Below are 26,719 nucleotides of genomic sequence, written 5' to 3'. Positions count from 1 at the left end.
CCCCCAATATGCCCCAAGCATCCCCTGCCTCCCCAGGCAGCTCATTTCCTAGCCCAGATTCTGATGCTTGTTTCTGAAACTGCCAGGGGGATTACTTCTCGGTCCACTTATGATTAGGCATCTGCTGAAATACTTGATAATGACACAGCCAGGCTGCCATCAATACTGTGTTCCTGAGAGACAGCCAGGGTGAGCTTCTCCAGCCAGTTAATGAAAACTCCTTTCAAAAATCCCTGGGCAGAAAGGATGAGGACTAAAAAAAAAATACCTGGACAAGCACTGGGGTCTATGTTGCAACTCTGGGGTTGGTCTCCCGGGAATGGGGTGTTTGGAAGTGTCTCCACTTACAGCCCTCCATGAGGAAAGGGACCAAAGGCAGTGTGACTGCAGCAGGTCATCTGCTGCAGAGCAAAAATCAGCACTAAGGGGGAAGCAAAGAGATGAACTATGAGCTGGGGCAGGGTCCTCCAAGGAGGAGTGGTGCATGGACATAGGTGGTAGCTGTGCGCCGTTGGGTGGCTGATCGGGGACCTGAGTCATTGCTAAACTCAGGCTAAGGGGGCAGTCCATCAGGCAGAGCTGATGCTCACAGTGGTGGTCCCAGAGCACCCAAAACCTGCTGTATTTCAGTTTCCTCACATTCCTTGTCATTGCTGCTGCTCACTGCCATGTTTCTTACTCCCCCCCTCAGGCTTGGCATAGCTTTCGCTTATTACGGCGTCATCTTGGCCAGTGCTGAGTTACTGGAGCGGGACCTCATCTGTGGCTCCACGGCACCACCAGTGCAGGACCCTGGTGATGACTCCGAGGAGACCCGCAGCCCCTGCCACTGCCGCTTGTTTGGGCCCTCTGCCTACCAGACCATGATCATCAGCACAGCTGGAGAGATCGCATGTAACTCTGCTACCCTCCTGGCCTCTCCCTTTTTACAGTCAGCCAATACTTGCTGCAAAGCTTGGATGCATTTAGTGATGTGTCAGGGGTTCATATGTCCTCAGCACTGCTGGCAAGTGCCAGGCACAGGCTCTTCCTAATGAATGTCTGAGACACAGGGCATGAGCTGGTGGCAAGGGAGGGTATCACTCCCCAGGTGAATATTTCAGCTTCTGATGACAGCACAGGTCCTTCCAAGAGCAGAGCCAAAGACCACATCTGCAGTTAGTATGTACCAACGGCCTTGGTTAAACTCCAGGGGACATTGCTCTTAACTTTCCAGAACCAACCCTGGCTTCCCAAATTCCCAGATGTGTAGTTTTTGGGAAGTCATAACTAAGCAAGGATCACAAAAAATCAGATTGATGGAACTGAACACACCACAGAAGTGCCCTACTTTCTAAGAGATGGTGGCCTCGGGAGCAGCTTTACTGCCCAGGTAATCTGCAGCCATTCAAACCCCTTCCTGCTGCAGCCTGCCTGGGAGCCCTGGGGGACAGCAGGATGGCCCAAAGGCACCCACATGGACCCTTGAAAGAACTTGGCACTGTGTGCAGGTCTGGTACTGCAACACTCCTGAGAGGAGAGCGTTTTCCCTGGTTCATCTCAGCAACTGGGCTACAAAGCTACCAGGTGTTGGATCCTGCAGGTGCAGCCAGGCTGGGACTGGTCCAGTGACAATGCTCAGCTCCTGGTGGGACTCCACAGGGCACACTCTGGGCCCTGGTGTTTGGCTGGGCCATGGCCAGAGGAGCAAAACCACCCAGGTCTGTGGTGCTCACCCAGGGTGTGCCTGCCTTGCAGGGCTCAGGACCAGCACTGGTGTCCTGCCACACTCCAGCATGGCAATTTCAGAGGACAGGCTCCATCCTCTGAGAGGAAGGACAAACAAAACAGAGGGCACAGATTACAGGGTTTGGGTATAGGAGGAGAATTATAAGGTTTGTGGATTTGACAGAGCATTTGGTAGGCACTGGGGATGCAGAGAAGTAGTTTTGATGCATGCTGTGTAAGGTCTATAAAGACAGACAATCACTGCAGTTTGCTCAACATTTTATGGTTTTCCTTTTTGTCTCCAGTAAATCCTTTAAACATCCTCAGCATCAATTTCCTTGGAAGACGCCTGAGCCTGTGTATCACCATGGGATGCACTGCGCTATTCTTTCTTCTTCTTAACATCTGCACCTCGAGGTAGTCTTGATCAGCACATGGGTCTTCTTGGGGGCCATGCATGCATTGCTGAGGGCAGAACCTAGGTATTCTCAGTCACCCAGGCCAGTAATTCTTCCACATCTGAAAAAGTCCTCTGACTGGTTCCCTACACTTCCCTGGAAAGCTGTGGCAGGAGATGCTGTGGTGCAGCGGTGTGGAGAGCAACTCACTTGTACTGAGCCCACACGGCTTCCCCTAAGCATACAAGCTGCTTTCTAGCACAGTCTAGAAATTAAAAATTATGTGACCAACACCCACCAGATAGAAGTAATATTTTTCTTTCAGTCTCTTTTTTCCCCCTTTCTTTTGTTTTTGGCAATGCTACATATGTCTCCTCCAACTTGTGGGGTTGGACACTTCAAAATGAGCTCAAGGCATCAAGGGAAAGGCTGCCATGAGTGCTGTAATTATCAGGTTGATTTGTGAGGGTGTCTAACAACAAAGACCCCTCTCAAGCTGGCAGAGCATAACAATTACTGAAAATCAGGATAGCTTCAAGCTGAATTTTCCTGTAAACTGGCTGGTAGCCTGACAGCTGCTTGCCAGTGGTGTACACCCCTGCTGCCTGCCCGTGGGCCACTGGCCCTGGAGGCTGGCTGAAATACTTGGAAGCTGGAGTGGGAGGCTGCAAATAGTCATTAAGCTAAGTGAGCCCATCAGGAAGCTTACAGTCCTTCACTAAGTCCTCTGTACTGCTATTATTGTTATTTTCAGTTTTCCCTGAAACTGAGCTTGAGCCTGGCCATCATATTTGCTTGCAACAGTTTTATAGAGGAACAGAAAGTGAGGGTTAGGCTGAAAGCCAGCCCTGACTGTAATGCTGAAGGCAGCAGCTGAGCCACTAAGGTCCTGTTCATTCCCTCCAGCCTCTAACAGTGGCCTAGAGGAAACCTAACATGCAATAGCCTGTTGTTAAACATGCCTTGCCAATGGACTAAAGAAAGATTCTATGTTTCAACAATCAACTTTTCCTTATGATTTCCCTTATATTAAGCTGCTAAAAGCCTTAGCACAGGGAATTAGGCTGTGTCTCTGCTGATCACTGCTCAGTGATACTAACTCTGCTCCCCCTGGCTTTCTCCCTAGCACAGGCATGATTGGGTTCCTCTTCATGCTGCGTGCCCTGGTTTCAGCAAACTTCAACACCATCTACATTTACACAGCAGAGGTGGGTCCTCCTGAAAGCATGTTAAGCTGCTCTGGGACATGAAAGACCATTTGCCTATACTCAGAAATACTGCCATATTTATTGACTAGTTAAGAGTCACCTTCCTTGAACTAAGTATCTCTAGTTTCCTTGGCCCCACTGTTTTCATATGCAAGAGCAGAGGAGAAATTATTAAACTAGCTAAAGATGGCAAGAGCAGGTGGAAGATAAATGCCCTAATAAGCCACCCATCGGCCAGCTACTAGAAAATGTTATTTTTGAGGATGTTGTGTACTGCCATCTTCCAAAAGCTGCAATCTTCCCCCTCCACCATGCCTGCAAAGTTAGAAAAGAGGCGACCACTGAAAGGAACATTTTCCAGCGCTTAGGGGACTGATGCAGTAACATGAAGTAGTATATGACATTATATATACCCGATTTTTTTTCACTTAATGGAAATTACTGTGTTCTGTCTGCAAATATTTTTTTTTAATCCTTCAGAGAGCTTGTCCTCCATACAATTTTGGAGCCATGAGTTCTGTGGGTTAAGTATGCACTGTTGGGGGTTTTTGGTTTTGGGTTTTTTTGTTTGTTTTGTTTTTTTAAACAATTGTGTGGAGTTAAATGTATTGCCTTGCAGATTGAGTAAAGTTATAAAAAGCAAACAGAAATACCATTGCTACAACAGCCATATCATAAACCAATACTCACACTGTCATCAATGATCAAAAGTAAACTCAGAAATCCCCTTTCTGGCCACATGCCAGGACTTCTCTTGCATTACCTTATGCCCATTGGCTTGGACCAGTAAAGTATTTAAACAAAGGCTTACATGAGTCTACGTGCTAAAATCTAGTATCAGGACTTACCTAAAGTTAAGCAAAACAGATGCTTAAGTGTTTTATTGGCACAGGTGTCTGGGAGATGTGAAAAATACAGAAAGCACATTCTTCTAAGCCTGGACGTTTCTTATTGGGATCTGTTTTTCTTTTTCCTCCTAAACAAAAGTGCTGTTGATACAAATAAATAGGCAGTCTTGAAGGCTGCATGCCTTTCCTCCTGCTTTCCAGGTACAGGGCCTGGCAATATAAATTTACTTCTTCCTTTAGCACCCAGCCTATCCTCTGTGACTTTGGCCCCCAAAGGGGGGCAAGGGGACAGGGAGCAAACAGCAGGGGAATCCTATCCAGCTTTGATTGACTGGCCCTAAAACTTTACTTGGGGCAAAACCCAGCAGATTTGTAATGGCACAAACGAGACCCAGAAAGAACCTTTATTTCTTTTCATATCTTATCTTCCTAACTGCCCTGGATAATGTAATGGGTCTGTCTCTCTGAAGAAAAAGAAAAATATAAAAAGGAAAATAAAGACACATATCACAGATTGCTGTTGCACTAATCCAATTTCTTTCTGGCCCATTTTAGGTTTATCCCACCACAATGCGAGCCCTGGGGATGGGAACAAGTGGGTCATTGTGCCGTGTTGGAGCTATGGTGGCCCCATTTATATCACAAGTAAGAGCATACCGGATAATGTTGGTAAACATTGTGCCAATCATTGCTATCAAATATAGATATTCTTGCAGTTCACAAAAAATAGATTATTTCAGTTCCCCCACTCCAACTCATTAGTTCTTTATCTGATGTCTATACAGAGTACTTTACCAGCTGCAGATCTCCACAAATCTCTTCCTAGAGCTTAGCGTGCTAGTATTTGTTACTTTCTGAATGCTGATCCACATGATACCATTTTTCAACTGTCAAGTCTCTCAGGTGTTTGTGACCCTTTGTTAATTACTGATTAACTGCCACCCCTCCCTATACCACTGAGCTGATGTTTAAACTGTTCATTTGCCTGCAGGTTCTCATGAGTGCTTCTTTCATTGGGGCCCTGTGTCTTTTCTCATCTGTGTGTGTCGTGTGTGCCATCTCTGCGGTCACACTGCCCATTGAGACCAAGGGCAGGGCACTGCAGGTTTGTATTACTACTCCAGGAGCAACTGTGTATCTAAACACTGTTTAGAAACTACTAGATTATGATTCAGTCAGAATCCAAACCAAACTCTCCTGAGGGGTGGTAAACCAAAGTAAGGCCTGATGGGTAAGCACAGAAAAGTGCTGCTGCAGCAGCTTAAAGCACCATCACCCCTACTCAGAGGTCATTTCTCATAAAAGAACAAACCAGAAAGCCTGCCCTAGCCCCAGCTCTCTCATGCTAGCATGTTAGTACAAGCTCCTCTTCACTAGTATCTCCAGTCCTGACTTGAAGGTGCTGTTTCCCAGGCACATACTCTGTTCTGCCTGTGCTGTAGGGAGAGAGAGAACAGCAGATGCAATAAATATCTTAAAACTACTAAAGCCATTTCTTCATCAAATTCAAGTCAAAAGCCCCAACTGCATCAGTCCTTTAGATAGGTCCTTGTGGCTAATCTTTCCTGTAAAACAATCAGTCAAAACACTAAGCACAAAGATTCAGGGGGAAAAGTTTAAATTCAGCCCCCCCTGCACAAGTTGCACTAGTTTAATTACAGAAGTTGGTGAGAAGTTCTGATTCTGGTCGATTCAGCTATACCAGCATGGAAATTTTCACATCACACCACCTGTTATTCTCCAGTCTTGACTGTATAAATCAGAAGACCATGGACTAAATAATCCACGTTATTTAGCAGCCTAGAGCAAGACAGATGTTTGATCAAAATATTTTATATGGACTTCAGACTTTAAAAAAAAACATCTATACAAACACACACATATTAAATACATACATATACACAACTTCACTGGGTCACATCTTCTAGGGTTTCTTCAAAGTGTGTGGGATAGTTAACCTTAGTGTTTTCAAAAGAGCAACATATTAATCATAGCCTGCTTCTTTGAATGGTTCTTTTAGAACTGCTTGTCTTTTATGTTTTTATGCCATTTAAAATATCTATATGATATTTTATAGAAGACTGGGTGGAAGAAAAATAATCAAAGTTTAAATAAGGAAGTGGACAAAGTAACTTATTCTTCCCTTGTGGGTGAAATTCAACCCCATGCACAGAGGCCAGAAAGCCACTTAAGGCCTTCAAATGGTTGGATTTACAACAATTAGTAAGCAAAACACTTCATTAAAACTGCTTTAAAAGAAAAGGAAAGCTTTGATTCAGCTACAGTTGGATTAACTTTGGCTAACAGTGGTCAAGAAAAATGGGAGTGTAATGAAAAGGGGATTCCCCCCCCCTTTCTTGGGAACTTAATTCAGTAGCATTATCTGCCATGCTACTATTAAGACCTATAAGCTCCAAATGCTGGCCTTTACATGCAGAAATCAAAAGGATGGAAAAAATAAAAATCTGCAGAACTAGTTGTGTACTCAGAGAAGCCGCCATTAGATCTTAAATTCAACCTGTTAACTCTTATCTCATGGTCATTTTGGAGATTACATTTGTGTACGTAGTAATTCGGGGATTGCTAAATCACGACTGTTGAACATACTGTCTGCGGGCCTCTCACAAAGTACAGTCATCCAATCCATACAAGAGTTTAAATACATGATGTAAAAGCTCTTTTAACATGGCAATATTTAGTCCTAAGGCTCCAGGCAATAGATGTGCTCCTTAAATCTATGTCTAAATGAACCAACTACATAAAAAATACGCAAGTAGCTTTTTGTGAAATCTAGACAATGACATTTAAAAAGCCTATCTACTCTTGTTTCAGTTTATCAGGGCAGCATCAGTTCACTGCCAAAGCAGTCATAGGGATTGCCTATCAGAGGCAGGACCTTTTGGACATACCAAATGTGTATTATTTTCCCCTGTATCCATTTACTGTTGGTTTTCATGTGCATTTTATTAATTTTATGTATTTTTTTCTTTCCCCTTTTTAGCAAGTAAAATGAAAACAAGTGTTTGATGTTGGATTGGATAGAAAAGAAAAATAAACCTTAGGAATCTGTCATTTCCTGTGAGCTGCATTTGATGTTGATTGCTTCTCCATACCATTTCCATTATAAAAAAAAATTGCAGCTGAACAGTGTAAGAGCTATGATTTCTACAGATAAAATTTCTCATGGACATTCTCCTTCTTACGACCCAAAAAAAAGATACTTTCTACCTGTCCCATGAAGTGAGATCAAGACTCTTTACTACAAGTGCTATTCCACATACCAAAAAAACCTACCACAAAAACCCCAACAGCCATCATTCAGTGGATTGAGGCAAGGGAGAGGTATGAGGGGTGGGGAAAATACACAAAGTGTATACGGTCTGCCACAGCAGCTTGAAAGAATATAGTACTCCCCTTTAAAATCAAAATAGCATTCCTCAACTATTTGTGCATGTCATCTACATTAAAATAGTTAAATTTAACATCTCAAAGCTCATTGCATTGGCAATTCCTGAAGATTCTTAGGGTGCAGTTCAAGACTACAAAATGAAAGTTGAGTCAGATTTTTCCAGTGGATTATTTAAACAGAGCCATTTTCAAACAGTTTACAGCAGACAGGTATGTAACTAGAGTGCAGGAATACATCTACGCTCCTCTCCCCATTATTTTCCACTGAGAGAATAACTTGAATGTGAAGCTGTATAGGTGCCTAATGTTACCTCTAAATGCACTAAACCTCCTAATAAAACTGTGCTTGCACCTTATGGTCTGGAGAAACACAGAGCACCTCCCTCCAGAAGCACTGTTAAACTGGGTGACATGGTATCTAGGACTTCTAGGCACTGCTAGATCTTTAAGACTTCAAATGTTGCAATGGAATTGACTCTTATTTCTTAAATCTGTGGTGCTGTAACCTGCACTGATCACACCTGTTTTATTAGAATGGTCTTCCTTACCATTCTGTTCTGCTCCTTCACCTCTCTTTTCTTCTGGTACTCTGGGATGGCAAAACTCCTGCTACAAACAACTCTCCTTCTGGTAATAAAAACTTTCTACAAAAAAACAAAGCCAAAACAAACACACGCCTCACCACCCCTCAACAAACAAACAGGAAAAAGGGAAAATAAATGGTTGTTTTGAGCAGCTTAAAAAAAAAAAAAAAATCAACCACCTGATCAAGGCATTTCAAAAGCTATGTCAAAGGCCTGCTACAAACACAATTGGAGTGTTCTTTTGAAGTGTCCACTACATTTAAGTGTGCAGTGCCACCCTATGACAAGGCAGGTGAGTAGTATCTCATCTGGGGGGAGGCAAAAAAAGTGTCTTTTTCTGAGCACACACGTACACAGCAGGGAGGCAGAAGCAGCACTTGTATCCAGTCTCCTCAAAGATCTATCCAGAGCATGAGTGTGATATGGAACACCAAAAGTAGGCTTGGGTACACTTGGGTATCTTGACAATCCCACCTGTGAAATTCTGGCACAGTCAGAGCTCAATTAATCCAAGAGACTGCCCTTTCTCCTGAAAACTCAGTTTTCATTTAAGATGACATAGATGAAGAGTATAAACCAATAGCTGGAGCAACCATAGACAAGTACTTCTCTAACTCTGCAATCTCTGAGGGCAGAAACAACCATCCATATTGTTGTCAGTGCTTCTGAAAATTAGACAGAACAAAAAAAAAGAAAGTTAATTTGTCCTCACCTTCTGGTGATTTTAACAGGTACAGACGAAGGGTTGAAGAGCAATATCCTTTTCTCTCCACCTCTTCAAACTTGTGTACTTCCAAGTGAATAATGATGCTGGTTGCATTCTGACAACAACATATTTAGGAATTTGGAAAAACAATAAGAGCTTGTGGGCAGAAAGGATTCTGGATACTTTTTTCCCCCCTCTCTAATCATACAAAAAGACTAACTGATGGTTGCAAGCAAACATTTTTCCCCTCAAGACTTTGCCATCAAGTCCATTAAACAGAGATACATCAAACTTGAGACACCTGCCAAACAAACTAGTACAGAATACCATTGTTTCTTGCTGGTGGTGAGAAAAATGGCACAAACCAAAGTATTTTGTCCTTTACTTCCTCCATTAAAAACTCCCAAACAAACTTTTTTTTTTTTTTTTAAAGTTGTTTTTAATACACTCTCCCTTACATTTTAAAATTACCAATAACCTCTTTGGGGGCAACTACACTTTCATTGTACCAGTCAGTATTGCAGGACAATAATATTACACCATCTGTTTTCATGGCTTGTGTTAAATACAGTACAAAGAAATCAAATTATGGCCAGCCACATGCCTTTGGTAAAATTAAAAGTCTGGTGAGATCACATTTTCTTCAAACTCAGAAAGCCACATGTTGAACCCATGTAATGTTTTAAAGTTCAATTCTATACAAAGTTATTTTCTTTCTCAAAGTAAACAGCTGTCACCCCACACAAATGGCAATTTCTCCAGAAATCTGCTCCAGAAGTACGATGAAAGTTTGGAACTTCAGAGAAGCTTTCCACATGCCTTGATCTCCATTAGATTTGTGTTTCAGACAAGGAATAGAAAGTCTAGTAAATATCCACAAACCTACAAGTCAAAGCAGTCATGATTTTTCCTCTTTTCACAATAAACAGTGATAAATACTCTTAGTTTTTAAAAAAACGCTCCGCAGTAACATGCAGCTCATTTAAGTAACTGTCGGTCTTCTCCTTTGAGGCGTTTTTTCCGGGGCTGTACAAAGTCATCATCTGAGTCATCAGTGAGTTCTGGATTATCTTTTTCACTCTGGCAGTTGGGTTGTACAGGGAACTTTCTCTCAGGGTAAAGGTTCCTTAGAAGTTCTTCAAAGTACGCTTCAAGTTTCATGCCAGCATCAGCCACTTCCGAATCAGGCTGTTGGGTGAATTGACAACATCAATGCATCACGAAACAGCTTTATACTTAGATCACATTAGGTCTTTTAAGTACTTTTACAAACTACCAAAAAATCTATGGCAGTAAGAATGGCACCTGTAGAACACATGGTCCCAAAGAGCACAAGTCTGCAAAACAGAGGATCTTTTGGCCAACACCCCCAATGACTTTTTTTCTCTGATGGATTGTCATAGAAGCCAATTGCAAAAGCCATACTGTCTGGGTTCTGAAAGCTATGTAAAGAGACTTGAAACACTCTTAAATCCTGACTGGAAAAACAAAAAAACAAACATAAAAAGAAGTTGGGGTACGCTGTGAAATATATAGGTATGCCTTCAGGGTGTTAAAAGTGTTTTGGAATGACTGCTTTAAATGCTAGCATTTCTCTAGCTTACAGACCTTTTCTAATGATGGTGAAAGTATTACTAGGATAGGTGATGACTCTAACCTGGAAGGACTAGGCAGTCCTAAAGTCATTCATAGCCACCATGGCGCAGCGGTTTCCGGAAGCGGAGGTCACCATGGCAGGAAGCAGTCCCAGCTATCAGGGGTGACTGGAGGCACCCCTGACATTGAGGCCACTTAGCGAAGCCTTTACTCCCGCTGTAATTCTCTATCACTTTGTGGTCCACTCAGTACCTGCATCCTTTTAACCATGTGTTCCCTTATGTGCAGTAACGAATAATAACAATCACTCAACATGCAACTAGGAATCGTAAGGGTGACTAGACCTCCCAGAATGAATATCCCACTGAATTTAAGATTTGAGGCAAGGAGGATTAAACCAGTTTTTAAATCAAATGTTCACCATTAACCTCTGCGGTAAACAACTGTCGTATTCTTTACCCACTGTCCTACCATTCAGCTAGCATGTCTGTTACAATCCTCCTTTCTTCTACAGAAGGATCTCCACTGCATAGTCATCTAACATCACGGCAGCAATTTCAGATGTGATTTCTGTTTTCACTGCCGTGTCATTGTCAAAATAAATTTAATACAATAAGCTCTTGTGTTGAAAGTTTTACCCCCACTACAGTTTTCCTGAAAGCAATTAAGCCTTATGAAACCAGATAAAAGTATCTACTTTTCTAACCTCATTAAATTCAGCACAGTTTTGGAAAATCAGTCTGAAATCAGCCACAAAATCTTCTGGCTTTGTGTAGAATGAATTGGTCACTTCAAGTCTTTTCTTGATGGTTGACAAGTCCATAGGCTTTTTTATTATTCTGTAGTAATCGGGAACCTAAATGGAGAGTAATCAAATGCAGTCATGTTCATTATTTACTGTTTTATAAACCTTTAGCTCTAAGGCAGAAGGAGAGATTCAATCTCATATTCAAAGTACAACTCTAAGATATAAGAACTGTACTTTTAACATATATGCAGACAGTTTCTGGAGTAACAGTGATGTATGCTAGTTTTTCTGGCTAAAAAACACTCCTCCCAATGCCTATTTTAAAATAAAAGTAAAACAAATAAAAACCCCACCTACACTGACTACATATGATAGACCAAATGATTTGGATGTTGTTTTGGATGTAGTCAAATGAGCCATCTATTAAGGTTCGCCCTCCAGACCACCATATGATAACTTTGGCAATCCACTAGAAAGGAGATAGCACGCAGGTTGCTTAAAATGAATTTTGGTCATGAAATATATTCTTGGAAATCATGGCAAATTTCAGATATCGATTATTTTGGCACTCAGGCTGTGCTTGTAGGATTACAATTTATTCTTTCTCTAGAAAAATATGAAATAAGCTATGAAATCCAATGATTTTTTTTTCCCTAACTAGATTCACGATTTAAGAGAAATGTTATAATACTTAAATTTAGTAACACATGACCACCATATGATTAATCAATTAGTCTCTTGTGCCATTTCTTATTATTAAATTTTGTGGAATGCTCTTCACAAGAATTCTTATTCAAATGGAATAAAAAGGGTGCATAGGACCACATTACTTATTGAATTCTTTTCCAATTGACTTGTCTTGAAGAACATAAAAGAGGCACTTTTCATCTGATCATACTGGTAACTCTTCTATGTATCCTTGGACTTCTGATTCACCCAGGTATTGTTTACCATTTTAAACTAATAAATTTCAAACTAATAAGAAGAAAGTAAATCTCATATTAGTACTATGGAGTATCCTAATTCTCAAAATCAGGCAATTTTTTTAAAAAATAAGCATATGCCAATTTACCTTTTTAGTGATATCACTCAGCATTGTGAAATCAGCAGCGAGTATTAGAACTCACTTTTTGAGTCTAATTTTTGAAGTACTAAGTAAAATCAGTTCTTATGAAACTTCACTAGTAAATGCCCTTCCAATCCAATGCTTCATCTTTTAAATCCCCTTCAGATAGTTTTAATAAAATTAAGCCACATTTAATACAGTCAATATCTGGGAAACTTGACTGCTGATAACAGACTGTGATAGGAAATAAAAATGCCATTAGAAAGACGTCAATTATTCTACCAAGAAAACATGGGAAAAAAGTGAGGTACATACTGTGGAAGGAACTGGATCTTGAAAAGCAAGACTCATTTCATGACAGTAGAGGTATAGCAGCAGTCTTTCACACTTCTGTGTCAAGAAAAACAGATATGCAAGTAATTAAGAGAATCTTACATGACTTGTTCTAAAATAACAAACCACAGAAAATACAAAACAGATGCTCAGTACTTAGAGCACAGAAACTGTATTTGGAAGCAAGATTAAATGTCATAACTACTGGCCTACAGTAGTTCTTCTCTGCAATAGATATATCAACTCTCAAATGCCTGCTATGAAACCTAATACAGTTACTGTTATTCAGCATTTGCTGAGCCCAGCAGACATTTCAGGGAATAAAAAACCACGTGTGGCTCTTAGTGCTTTACAAATATTCAGAGATAGCAGTAGTATTTCTCCTGATCTGGGTATAACTGCTCTGTAACTGCAAAGCCTACAGTGCTTTTTTTGTTAGCGGCAGGAAAGAATATCTTGTCTTTGTATATTCAAATATATTAAGCTGGATCTTTAGACTTGAATGAGATTCTAAAAATAGTTTTGTGTGACTTTATGCTTGCTGATAATTTATTAGAATATTTACAGGACTTAACTTACATTTTTATAATTTACATTTAAAGCAAAATACAGAGGTAGCTCTTTTCCTTTTAGATAGCAGCACATATAAATAATAGTTCTACAGGTAGACTAAGTCCCAAAATAAAATATTCATTTCAGTATATTTACACAAGTTGCCAACTGAAACAAGTAAGACACTGCTGAAAGTTTCCAATACAGCCCAAAATTGCTTTAAAAAGTTTTAAATAAAACAGAACAACAATAAATAAATAAATAAATAAATAAATGGCAGCCCCCCCTACACAAAACCCCAAGAATCCTAAAGATTTTGTGAAGCAGTTCAACTGTCTGCTCAAAGGCACAATTTTTTTCTTTTACCTCTGAAGTTTAAGGGAAAAACAAATGTTGGGGACCCATTGTTTGCTTTGTAGCTTTTCCACCAGAACATTCAAAGCTGCAACAGGATAGCAGTTATTCCCTGAGACTGGTGCTAATCTCTGCAGGATCGTTAATTGCATCTCTGTGTATCTTCATTGCAAAAGAATTACCTTAATTTTTCAAAAGGATGTTGACAAAGTGCTTTAAAGACTAAAAACATCAGTTGATAATGTTAATCTACGCCAAACTTCGAAAGCACAAAGAAAGAAAAAAATTCTCAATGCAAGGTCACTGTGTACGAGAGCTGTTAGAAACACCACTTGGTCATTTCTAGAACACAGTCCCAGTTCAGAGCACCAGATCACAAGCACTTCTCAGAGATTTAGTGTGTGTTGTTCAGCATGTTTGCATGAAAGCTGCTATGATTTCAGAGCTTATTTAAAAAGATAATTCTCCTTTTTTACCATCCCTTTTTAAAGGATGCACCCATTTCAGAATACCAGAAGCAGCAAGATACTCATTTTATGCTTACCCTACGATCTATTGGTGCCAAACCCACAGTGTCTTCCAATTTCCTTTTTTCAGAGTTCTGAGCAGGTTTATCACAGTCATATTCAACTTCTGGCTTGGACAAATCCCGACAGAATGTACAAATCCACTCTCCACTAAAGAAGACAAACAGACACATTGTGATGTAGCATGCTCTTGACAAAAGGTTTCCACATACTTCTGGATATGGTTCCTCATTTGTGGAGTGTTTTTTTCTGCATCGTGTGTTGTTTTGTTGTTGTTGGTTTTTTAAACACTACAAAATAAGAGACTGCTGGCAAAAATGCTTTATTAGAACTTTGTTTCTTTTTTAACGGCACTGATGTCATTAATGGTGTCAGAACAGAAAAACGGTTTGTTATAACAGACAAACTGTGTACTGAAATTTTTCAGTTGAGCTCACAGGCTTCAAGCAAAGTACTATTAAGAGTTCTGTTTCCTAACTACAGAGAGACTGAAGGAATCATATAGGCTGAACAGAAGGATAAGTGTTCATGTTATATGGCAAGAACTATATATTCTCCCTACAAGCGTCATCTACAAAATATTACTACTCTGTATAGATCTTTTGGAAAACTGGAAATTATTTATTCCCTAAAACTTTCAGATGTTCCCAATTTTATCAGTCCAGGAAAACCCTATAGATTTAAATGACAACATAGGATTATGACAAAATTAGTTCTGCAAGCTATGTTCACTGATTCTCTAATACAATTTGTGAGCCTCAAAGTTTTGGAAAAAAAACAACTATGAAGAGTGTATGTTTTTAATATAGTTTTCCACAAATGAAGAAACTTGCATGCTTGCAGATAACCACAAGAGGGCTGAGTTGTATTTCTTACATAGTAGACAGAATTTGGCAATAATCAGTTACAAGATCTCTGTGTATTTACTCAGAGGTATAAGATCTCTGTAAATGGGAAACAGTTTCTACAGCACCTTTTAGTTCATTTTGACAGTAAGTCAGAAGACCTTCCAAGTTAAAAATAAACCAAACAAACAAAAAAAAACCAAACCACAACTTACTGGTTTTTATTCAGAGTAATACAAGGACTTCCACAATCTGATAGTTGTAGCATACAGTAGCGAATAATGGGCATTTTCCTTCAAAGAGACTTTTACCTTCTACTGTCTTGACAGAGCTATTTATATGACAGTGTCACCTCTGTGCCTGGACTAGCATCAGATAAATGATGTGGTAGATATACGAAAATAGATACAGTCCAAGATCTAAAGATCTTATCATACAAGAAAACAGGAATCACATGAAAGATGAAGGAATGATGCATTTAAATATCCAAGAATCAGGAAAGGTGTAGTGGGTTGGAGCGAAGGAAAAAAGATGCAGTGACTTTGTGAATCTATAGGTGAAATTGTTCTATCCACCTGAAGCAAGAACAAAAAGCAATCATGAAATAGGTAGACTGACACTTCTGTTATAAAGGAGTGTGTTTGAAGGAACTAATGGTAACAGACCAGTTTGTCAAGCAGACTGTTACAGCTGCAAAAAACCCCAAACCACAAGGAAGAGAACAAAAACCTGACACATCTGAAGCCAGGAAGAAAATTAAGATAACCATGGTTCAGAAGTCCAGGAACACAGTGCACTTGTATTAATATGCACTTTTACAGATCTGAACACTTGTCAGAAAAGATGATTTTGGCTCCCTTCCCCCCTGACATTATCATCTCAGTTTCCAGTGAATGATCCAGGTAAAAAGAGAAATCTTAAAGACTTATTCTTGAAGTTTTAATTTTAATAGAAACAAAGCCTTGTAAATACATAGTTATTGACCTGCTTAAAAATTATTTTTTTTCTTGTCAGAAAGGCACAAATGCTTATTAGTTTGAGTGCTTACTGGAACTTGGTTTTGCTTATGGCACAAAGCTGTAACATAGCATCATTTTATTTAAAAACAACAAACTGTAATTTGAAATTTCAAAAGGTAAACATTTTTATGTGCCATTTCTAGTGACACTTAGAAGAGTACATATGTTTGCTGAAGTATGCTTGTTCAGAATAGCGCAGAAGTGATCAGTGTACTAAATCAAGTTGCTATCCAAATGTTTTACACCAGCAAACTATGATAATATTTAATAAGAAAACCTAATATTTATAAAAGCATTAAACAATGAACATGTTAAGACAGATATTTTTTTTCTTTAATACTAATAAGCTTATTGCATAGCATTTTAAATTTGGAACATTGCAGAATGTCATTTACTTTAATCAAAGACGTTAATTCCAGAAGGAAACACCAGTAATGCTTATAACAACAATCTATTTAAGACTGTATTTTGAAACTCAAAAAAAATGAGTACTTGTTTTGTAACAGCCAATCAAGAAAACCTACTGCTTGTTTCAACACTGAATGAGATGTTACTGGAAGATGTCAGTCACTACATCCCATGCTTGGAGTGTAGCTACGTTTAGCACTATAGTAATTAATACATTTAATACTGTATTAGCTTAGATTTTGCTTTAAGTTTTTTATTATTCTTATTAAAGAAATACAAATCTTTTATGTCATCCTTAAAACATTTTATGACAAACTGGTAAATCTGTGGCCCAATTTTAATAATAGATGCTGTAGATTAATTGCCAAATAAGTGAAGAGTTTTATTATTGTACCTGCAAATCTATAAAGTTAAGCTGGAGTTTTAATGCAAATTCCAATTTTTACCAATTAATAAAACTTCTGGATTCAAGACTTCAAAGACTGAGCCTGAAACTTCTTGTACTGGGTTTCACAAATCAAAACTTACGTCTTTTAATGGAAGTTTGAATGGAATTGAAGGGGGTCATAATTACCTTGGAAAGCTCATCAATGTAGGGACGTGACAAGAGAGATGGAATACTTTGGGACACTTCTCACAGCAAAGGAGCTCCCCTCCATTTTGACATACTGCACACCAGTCTTCATTGGGATCATCCTCTTTTCTGCCCTCCCCACTGTGGGAGGGACCTACCCATCCTGTCTTCCCACTGGGTGTGTTCTCCTGCAGTACCCCTGGTTGATCATCTGTGCTGTCTGGTGCATCTGTTCTTAAAACAGTTTCATCAGAGGTGGAATTATGATTGCTATCTAACAGCAATGAAGTAAGTATGCTTCTTGAAAAGGTAGCCTGTAAGAAGAAACAAAGAAAGCCAGATTATATTTATATGAATTTTACATGAACCTAACAACAAGTAAACTGACCAGAACAACAAATCTATATGCAAGCAGACATACAACATGCATGCAAAAATTGCTGTTGTACTATAGCATCAGGCAACTAAACACAATAAATAAGGTATGAAAAGCTATCTACTGCTCACTGCTCCACTAATAAAACTAATCTCTGATGCCCCAAAAGCCTAGATATATATTTTTATATATTATTGCACCATGATTAGAAACTCTTATTAGCACCATACGAAAGTTTGATGTTTCCAAGATATTTTCTGGCTTCCCAGGTTTTCAATGGACAAAAGCAGTCTGATTGCACCAGCTAACTGAATTGACAGTAGAGCTAGTTTGGTTTTGAATTTCACCTCTTCCTTTGATTTAACTCTTCAGTTTTCCCCTGAAAAAGTCCCCAACAGAATATTAGTAGTTATTCTATTCCCCATAAATGAAAAATACCCTCCACCAAAGAGAAAGGAGATCTTTATAACTGTTAATATTACATTCCGAGGCCGGGACTCCTCATCTGTTTCTTGCTTCACTATAACAATTGGGAAATCAAAGTTGTCATTTGTTGCACTTGATTCCTGTTTAATTCTGATAGGCTCCAACATAACAACTGGAACTTTGTGTGTAGAATCAGCTCCTGGTGGCCTGCTGGAGGAGCCAGAACTGTAAAATGACAGAAAGGGGGAGGAAAAAAGAGATACGAGTAAGAACTGGACACCTTTTGTACACTGATGCTTTCTGAGACCCAGGACACTAATCCATTTTGCTTCTTTGAATCCTGGGCACTACAGTATCGCTCTTACAGAATACAACATTTAAGTTTGTTCTCTTTTATGTATATTGAAAAGGCAATTTCCAAAAGGAAAAATTTAATGGTGCAGTTCCAGAACTAGAGAATTACTCATTGTTTGACTTCCCATTACTCCCAAGATTTGCAGATAACTTCCATTTCTTTTAGGTCATACACAAAAAAGCACTTCCATTGAACATTATTGCGCTTTGGAAGGACATACAGCCGTATTTTGGGAAAGGCCAGTGTTTCTCCAGAGCTGAACTGATCATTGTAAACCATGCAAGCAAATAAGTCAGATAAAACACATATTTACACTCTCTTGGAAGATTTTCTCACAGCCTTGCAGCTCTACCAAAACTGGCCCCTACTTTTAGAACTAGATCTGTTTTTTTCTCATGTGTTTAGTCATAACAGGATGAGAACGGACAACCAAACAAAAATGCCAGCTTTTTTTTTAAATAATGAAGAATTTTAAATCTAACAAAATTAATTAAAGCAGCAGCAGATACAATCACATTTCTTTAAATGCAAGTAAAAACCTCTTCAGACAAACATTTAAACAGTTCATAAGTCCTTAACAGAATTTACCACATAAATGGAGTAAAGCAAAAGGTATTCTGTATTAAAAAGCATCGGTATTTCCAATTCAAGTAGGATGAATGTCATCTGATTTTTCTCTGCATGAAAAATTAATCTTATGCCAGATGTATGCTCTAATTTATTGGAACACATTAATGGATCTGCACTCTTCAAACAACATTGTCTAAATCTATTTATTCATTAATATTCCATCACTAAAGGATAAAAACAATTGTGTAGACTTTCAGTAGATATCTACTACTCAACTAACTGTATTATGGCAGAAGACTCTTAATAACCCTCTTTGTAACATGAGTTCCTTAAATTTGAAGTAATTTATGGTTTCATGAGGACTTCCAATATACAACTTTTTCCTTTAGATGCTTTTCTGAATTTAAAACCTAATTTAGAATTGGCATTCTTTTAATAGCACCAACCTAGCCATCATTTACAGAGTTAATCTGGTTTTAGATGTGCTATTAATTGAATTGCAAATTGAATTACTACTTTTAGAATGCAAAGAGTGCTGTAATAACCATCAGGCTTGACCTGTTAACAGAGAAGGTGAGGCAAACTGGATTCTATGTGCATTAATGAGAGAAGTGACTGAAGCATCTCCTATGGAGGTGGAAGTTACATTTTCTTCTCTCCCACTTTTTCCTTACCTCTCTCTGCTCCCAACACTGGAGGCACTGGGTGAACGAATTGGAGGGTGTATGTTTGTCACACTGACTCCTCCTAGGATAGAAGAATCAGATTAGAACAAAACACAGGTCTGTGTTAAGTCTGAGATTTGACTCAGAAGTACACAAGTTTTGGAAAAAATTTCTTCTGCAGTGCCATTTATTTAACCCATATCTCATACAACACAAATTCATTACAGGTGAGAAGAATGGGATGAGGAAAGGAGAGGACTAAAAAGGGGCCCATTGCCTGTAAGCAGGATGGTGTGATGGGTACCTTTGCCTTGCCTAACCCCTCCACTTGAGCACTGCAGTTTGTTTTGTCTCACCTTATTAAAGGAAAACTTTAAGTCAGACAAGCTGGTGAGTGGGAAGAGGTCTGGGAGCCAGATATGAGACAGACCAAAGGTCTGGAGACCAGATAACCAAAAGACTATTTTCGCTGAGCATTGGTCTGAGAAACGAGAATGGGCTGTTTGTGCTTTCTGTGAACGCATTATCCACCTGCCTCAGCAAGTCTGCCCAAGTGCGTGAACGCGATACGACTGCACGAACGTTACACAAGTGCTAACTGGGAATTCATGCTCACATAGCCTCACTATAAGGCCAGACAGGGAAATGGGAGTAAGGAGCAGCTGCTGATGGCTGCCAGGCATGGTGACAGAAATCCCCCAGGTCTTTCAAGTCCACCACATTTAGCTACCCATAACATTAACTTCTGTGCTCAACCTGTGTCGGTGCTGCACTACCCTTCCAGTGAAAAATATTTTCTAATATCCAAATTGAACTTTCCAAGTCACCATTTGTAGCCACTGTCCCCTGTTACATCAGATCTTGCTTTTTCCAATACTTGTCCCTTATCACAGGTTCTAGGTTTTAATTTGGTGTAACCCCAAGAGTGCCATTTTTCTACGGATTTCTATGCAATTCGCTAAAATCTTAAAAACATGAAGGGTAAAACATAATAGATCTGGTCACTTTTGTTCACAACACTAAAATGTTGTCTCAACATTACCTACTAATAGGGTTTCTACAACTTTGCCTTCATTTTCATATTTGTCATCTTTGATATAAAATAGATGTAACTAATTCTAATACCAGTGTTAACATTGCCACATTTTATTTTTCCATTGCACCACTTAAACAGAAAGTTGCGCCACGTTTAAATTACCTGAGAGGCCTGGCGATGGTACTGATGAATTTGGTGACTGCACAGTTCTGTTTGAAGGGGGTTTTGCCTGATTTTGCTCTGCAGTGCCATCCTTCCTTACAACGTTATCCAGTGTGATGTTTCCTGAACAATCAATCTAAAAGGTGGGGAAAAGAGAGGAAACAATGTTGGGATGGGAAAAAAAAACCACAGCAAAACTCCCAAAAAGCCCAACAAAAAAACACCCCATGTCTCTGTCATACTGTTATTTTGAAGGTGAAGACCAAAATGACATCCAAAAAGTGAGTGGTTACTTTAAAGCAGGTCATCTGCTTTTCTCTAAAAAGAAAAGAAATGCAAAATCCCAACAGTGCTTCATTTTAAGATCAGATGATTCTCTAAGTGCCAATTTTTATCCATCAGCTACATCTGGCTTACACCAGACAGGCAGCTTTCACACAGTGAAGTAAGAGATGATTTTCTATCACCACACCTTCTTTTTACATGCTCATGTTATATACTCTAAAAAAGATAATAAGCAATACAGAAACTACCCATTAATGCACTAGTGTTTGACAGGAATGGAAGAACCTCAAAAGACACTGAATTTCATCTGTCCCACATACCTTCTGGGCAGGGGTCATGCATATTGACTCAAAATGCAAACAGCAAACCAAAACTTGTCTACCCACACACAGCCCAGGCCAGACAACTGAATTCTGGTTTAGGGGCTCCCAATATAGCATTCTAACTTTCTGTAAAAATTACACATTCTGGTTTGATAAAGAGAAGTGACCTTTTGAAATGTTAGGGTTTTCTTGCAATACATAAGATTGTGTTTGATAAGAAAATAGGTCACATTGGTATCAACTTTTCTCAATTATCTAGACACCTCACAAATCCACTTCTATCAACTGCACTGACCACTGAAATTTATATTTATAAGCTAGGCTTATCCAAAGTGGATGCAGAAGCCTCTGCTAGATCAGCATATTTACAGTGATTTGGGCCATGTATCTTAATAGCATAAATGCAACCATATACAAGTAGAACAGTTCATAATACTGTGTACAAAATCAGTTTGCTAAAATGTCTCACCTATTCAGTAGTTTTATGATTGTGTTGCATAGTTCACCTTTTAAGCCTGACAGATTCTGTACTCTATGTACTCTCTTTCTAAAATAGAATACTTTTATCTGAGAACTTATTGGTGAGAACAAACGACATTTCAGATATCTATAAATATTAGACCACAAAAATAGGCTTAGCAGTTATTTCAAAGAATAAAGTCAACTGATTAAAACTCAACAGCTCTAATGTGGACCTCTGACAAACACAGTACCAGTCAAAAGAAACTATCAAAGAGAAGTTCAGAAGCTTAAGAAAAGATGATCTTATGATGCTCCTTCTGTCACTGGCTCACACACAGAGGATATATGAAGAAAAGGAAAAGATACAAGGAATGTCCAGTATACCAACAATTAGTACCTACCTAAGGTAGGCCTTTCAGTGAGTTAAAAATATATTTAAAATGTTCAAAATATACCAGGAATACCATCAGCAAAACAGTGCTATCTACAAACACTGGTAAATGAAAACCAAGCTAACCCATTTTTGTTAGTATCATTATAGGGCGTGGGGGAAAAATATGCAGCTTTCAAATAAAGAAGTCCAATTACAATTGCAACCTGCAATGTTATTTTTCTTACTTGTCCTAACAGCTGTCTTCCAGAATAGTTCTGGATATTGCCAGCCACATGTAGACAATCCTGCATTGTTGTTTTCTAGAACTGTCTCATTTTGACAGAGCACAATTTTCCAACTAAAAGTTTTCTACTTCTTACAAACATTAAGACTTACTTCAAAATAGAATCCAAAAAACATTGCTCTTATGCTACACTTACATCAGGAAGAGATGGTAGATTGTAGGAGCTACCCACTGGGGAACTCAGATCTATCACAGGGGGACCATATGTCTTCCCATCACATCCTACAGCACTAGTGACTGTTGGGCTGGATGGAGTAGATGTTGTGCTGCTTGCAGTTGAAAGGGCAGTTGAAGTTTGTCCACTACCAATCTGCCACTAAAAAGAGAAGACAATAATTCACAATTCAGAATTTTTTTTTCAACAGTTCACATCCACTGCATGTACTGATTCTAACACAGCAGTTAAACAAGCAGCTTAGTTCAGTAAGCCACATTCAAACATAAAATCCTGATTTACTCTGAACTTATCTAATTTCAAGAACCAATCTTACAAGACAAGATGACAAGTAGTTGAAAACTATGAATAGAAGAAATGAATGTGAATTCTTAAATTCAAAGATGCATCTCAGTCTTAAGTATCTATTAATATTTCATGCTGCATTGACAGTGTTGTGGGGGAAAGGTAACAGTTTCAGTGAAATAAAAGCATTACAGATAATAGGCTGAATGCACAACTGCTCCAGTGTTTTATTAAGTAAATAGCTATAGTGTCACTTGGTCGCCATCAAGTATTTAATGTTGTGCTTCCCTTAACAACTTAAAGTGATTAAGAATTTGAAATGCTGACTGGATCTCCACCCACATATACGTTTAACACCATGATATGAAGTGCAGAGTCAAGTGAGACTAAATTTCCTTCTCATTTAGACATATGCAGTTTTCAATGTCTTTAATGTAATTTCATGGCAACTGCAGGCAAAATTTCACTCTGCTCAACTCCTTTTTAGTCAGTCATTCTATTTACTGGTTGCTAGTTTCAGAAAGACATTACTAAATAATGAAAATGCTTAAAAGAATGGCTTGCAGACAGGCCAATCTTCTTTTCAGAGGCACAGAATAGAAGTGACTTAGGGGTTTTTTTCCTACAGGTTCTCTTAGGTACTGTACAGCTTTCTTCAACATTGTTGGAATTAGTTCTCTGATATCATAAGCATTGCAAACATGGCTGACTGTCTTCTTTAGGCACCTGCTTGACAGAATCCCTTGGGAAAAGGTCCTCAAGGGTATAGAGGTCCAGGAAGGCTGGGCACTCTTTAAGAAGGAAGTGTTAATGGCACAGGAGCAGACTGTCCCAAGGTGCTGTAAGAGAAGCCGATGCCAGAGAAGACCACCCTGACTGAACAGAGAGCTTTGGCTGCAACTCAGGGAGAAAAGGAGAGTTTACAGCCTTTGGAAGAAGGGGCTAGCCACTCACAGTGATTACAAAGAGGCTGTGAGGCTATGCAGGGCAGAAATCAGGAGGTCTAAAGCCCAACTGGAAATTAATCTGGCTTCAGCAATCAAGGACAACAAGAAATGTTTCTCTAAGTTTGTGAGCAGCAAAAGAAAGTCCAGGGAGAGTCTCCATTGCCTGACAGATGCAGGAGGAAACATGGCAACAAGTGATAAGGAAAAGGCTGAGGTGCTTAATGCCTTCTTTGCCTCAGTCTTTAATAACAAGATTAGTTGTACTGAGGGAATCCAGCCTCCTCAGCCAGAAGACAGAGACTGGGAGAACGACCCCCCCCACATTCCATGAGGAGACAGTCAGTGACCTGCTGCATCACACAGACACACACAAGTCTATGGGACTGGATGGGATACACCCGAGGGTGCTGAAGGAGCTGGCTTGGTGCTCGCCAAGCCGCTTTCCATCATTTACCAGCAGTGCTGGCTGACCGGGAAGGTCCTGACGTATTGGAAATTGGCCAGTGTGACATCCATCTATAAGAAGAGTTGGAAGGATGATCCGGAAAATTACAGGCCTGTCAGCTTGACATCAGTGCCCGGGAAGCTGATGGAGCAGCTCATCCTGAGTACCATCACACAACACATGAGGGACAACCAGATGCTCACGCCCAGTCAGCATGGGTTTATGAAAGGCAGGTCCTGCCTGACAAACCTGATCTCCTTCTACGACAGGGCGACCTGCTTATTGGATGAGGGAAAGGCTGTGGATGTAGTTTACCTTGACTTTAGTAAGGCCTTTGACACTGTTTCCCACAGCATTCTCCTGGAGAAACTGGCTGCTTGAGGCTTGGATGGGCACACACTTCACTGGGTAAAAAACTGGCTGGATGGCCAGGCCCAAAGAGTTGTGGTTGAACGGAGTTATTATAAATCCAGCTGGAGGCCGGTCACGAGTGGTGTCCCCCAGGGCTCGGTTTTGGGACCACCCCTGTTCAACATCTTTATTGATGATCTGGACGAGGGGATCGAGTGCACCCTCAGTCAGTTTGCAGATGGCACCAGGTTGGGGGGAGTGTTGCTCTGCTCGAGGGTAGGGAGGCTCTGCAGAGAGACCTGGACAGGCTGGAGCCATGGGCTGAGCCCAACTGGAGGAGTTTCAATAAGGCCAAATGCCGGGGGCTGCACTTGGCCCACAACAACCCCCAGCAGCGCTACAGGCTTGGGGAGGAGTGGCTGGAGAGCTGCCAGTCAGAGAGGGAACTGGGGGGGTTGATTGACAGCCGGCTGAACAGGAGCCAGCAGTGTGCCCAGGGGGCCAAGAAGGCCAATGGCATCCTGGCTTGTGTCAGCAATAGCGTGGCCAGCAGGGACAGGGAAGGGATCTGACCCCTGTACTCAGCACTGGTGAGGCCGCACCTCGGTGACTGTGTTCAGTTTTGGGCCCCTCACTACAAAAAGGACACTGAATTACTGGAGCGTGTCCAACAAAAGGCAATGGAGCTGGTGCAGGGTCTGGAGCACAGGTCGTATGAGGAGCGGCTGAGGGAACTGGTGGGGTTTAGTCTGGAGGAGGCTGAGGGGAGATGACATTGCCCTCTACAACTACCTGAAAGGAGGTTGCAGAGAGCTGGGGATGAGTCTCTTTAACCAAGTAACAAGCAACAGGACAAAAGGGAATGGCCTCAAGTTGTGCCAGGGAAGGTTTAGACTGGATATTAAGAAGCATCTCTTTACACAAGGGGTCATTAGGTGTTGGAATGGGCTGCCCAGGGAAGTGGTAGAGTCCCCATCCCTGGAGGTGTTTAAGAGTTGGGTCGACATAGCATTGAGGGATATGGTGTAGTTGGGAACTGTTAATGTTGGGTTGATGGTTGGACTGTATGATCTTCAAGGTCTTTTCTGACATAGATGATTCTGTGGTAGTAGTCTGCTTCCAGGTCACAGATCAGATGCATTTGATCCTTCCCTGCTTACCTCTAGTGACATGATTTTCTCTTTTCTGGAGATATAGATATCTCCAGAAATAAATATTTATATATTTATTTATAAATATCTATGTATTTATATAAATATCTCCAAATAAATATTTGCCTTCCTGAACATCCAGAAAGCATACTATGTGTTTCCTTCTGCCCTAGTTCAAGTGCTGATTAGGTAGGTATTTATCAGTCTCACTCAGTAGAGCTCCCTCAATTGTGGACTTTCTTTTCTCTCATGTGTAAAAGTTCATATTTGACATATTCTGATTAACAGTGGCAGCTACAGCTTTTTAGTCAAGCTTTTACCTGGCTCCTACTGCAGTCACCAACATCAAGCTAAATAGTGGGATTTTCTGTTTTCTCTATTCACTGATTGCAGGGTGCAGACCATGGCCATGTTAAGTTTTATGTAAGCAGCCAGAAATCACAGTAATAGCAAACAAGAGAAAGAAACACCTATGTAGCAGCTCACTTCTGTAATGCTTCAGCTGCATAAAACTGTCAAAATGAAAGAAATTTGACATTTCATCATGAAAACTGTAGGTATCTTCTCATAGAAAAAAATGCAGTCTCTGTTCTGACTGAAAAGCACTCTAGAAACATAATATAAAATATTATATAAAGCACATTTGTTGTTTTATTTCTACATGTTGAGTATAAAGGGAAAGAAACTCTACCTGTTTTATAGCTTGCTGTGCTAAGAATGCCATTTGCAGCGGGTTGGGCTTTATTGCTTGTCTTGGTAGGTTCTGATTTTGGGGAAATCTCATCTGTGGTGCAGGAAGAGCTGAACCATTGGACTTGGGGCTATGATTCTGAAAATGAATCAAGCGTGGAGGTGCCTGCATGAAAACAAACAAGCAATTCTGCAACTTATCTGATATTTATTCATTATTCCAGAAATTTTAACAAGTAGCCCTTTTAAACTTCTGAAATTCTTAAATGCAAATAAATAGTATCACAACATTTATTGGAATGATCACATAACACATTGATTTTCAATGTTAAAACCAAAACCTAGTAGATGGTTTTGATTTATTCCAATGTAATAAATGCATATATATCACAAGAATCAGAGAGATTATTTCCAACTTTGAAAGTTATATGGGAGAATTACAGTTTTATGCAAAAAC

General features: G+C 39.8%; 2 protein-coding genes across 2 annotated transcripts in view; one reads left to right on the top strand and one right to left on the bottom strand.

Annotated features, from left to right (window-relative positions):
- SVOPL (SVOP like) overlaps nucleotides 1-5,812 on the top strand; it is a 21,783-nt gene extending 15,971 nt beyond the window's left edge. Inside the window, exons 12-16 of the mRNA XM_026863873.1 lie at nucleotides 692-894; nucleotides 2,013-2,124; nucleotides 3,232-3,313; nucleotides 4,717-4,806; nucleotides 5,153-5,812. Coding sequence (XP_026719674.1) covers nucleotides 692-894; nucleotides 2,013-2,124; nucleotides 3,232-3,313; nucleotides 4,717-4,806; nucleotides 5,153-5,314 — 649 coding nt within the window. The 3' untranslated portion in view covers nucleotides 5,315-5,812. The remainder of the gene's footprint in view (nucleotides 1-691; nucleotides 895-2,012; nucleotides 2,125-3,231; nucleotides 3,314-4,716; nucleotides 4,807-5,152) is intronic.
- A 2,338-nt stretch (nucleotides 5,813-8,150) lies between these two features.
- Nucleotides 8,151-26,719, bottom strand: part of TRIM24 (tripartite motif containing 24) — a 51,777-nt gene continuing 33,208 nt past the window's right edge. Inside the window, exons 10-19 of the mRNA XM_026863861.1 lie at nucleotides 26,264-26,428; nucleotides 22,355-22,534; nucleotides 20,472-20,607; nucleotides 19,283-19,355; nucleotides 17,740-17,908; nucleotides 16,882-17,195; nucleotides 14,053-14,185; nucleotides 12,585-12,659; nucleotides 11,162-11,311; nucleotides 8,151-10,047 (exon numbers count right to left, since the gene is read on the bottom strand). Coding sequence (XP_026719662.1) covers nucleotides 9,838-10,047; nucleotides 11,162-11,311; nucleotides 12,585-12,659; nucleotides 14,053-14,185; nucleotides 16,882-17,195; nucleotides 17,740-17,908; nucleotides 19,283-19,355; nucleotides 20,472-20,607; nucleotides 22,355-22,534; nucleotides 26,264-26,428 — 1,605 coding nt within the window. The 3' untranslated portion in view covers nucleotides 8,151-9,837. The remainder of the gene's footprint in view (nucleotides 10,048-11,161; nucleotides 11,312-12,584; nucleotides 12,660-14,052; nucleotides 14,186-16,881; nucleotides 17,196-17,739; nucleotides 17,909-19,282; nucleotides 19,356-20,471; nucleotides 20,608-22,354; nucleotides 22,535-26,263; nucleotides 26,429-26,719) is intronic.

The sequence above is a fragment of the Athene cunicularia genome (genome assembly GCF_003259725.1).
Source record: "Athene cunicularia isolate RWA chromosome 1 unlocalized genomic scaffold, athCun1 chr1_part2, whole genome shotgun sequence".
NCBI lineage: Eukaryota > Metazoa > Chordata > Aves > Strigiformes > Strigidae > Athene > Athene cunicularia.
Note: the sequence above shows the minus strand (reverse complement) of the source record. Positions and strands in the feature narration are given on the sequence as shown.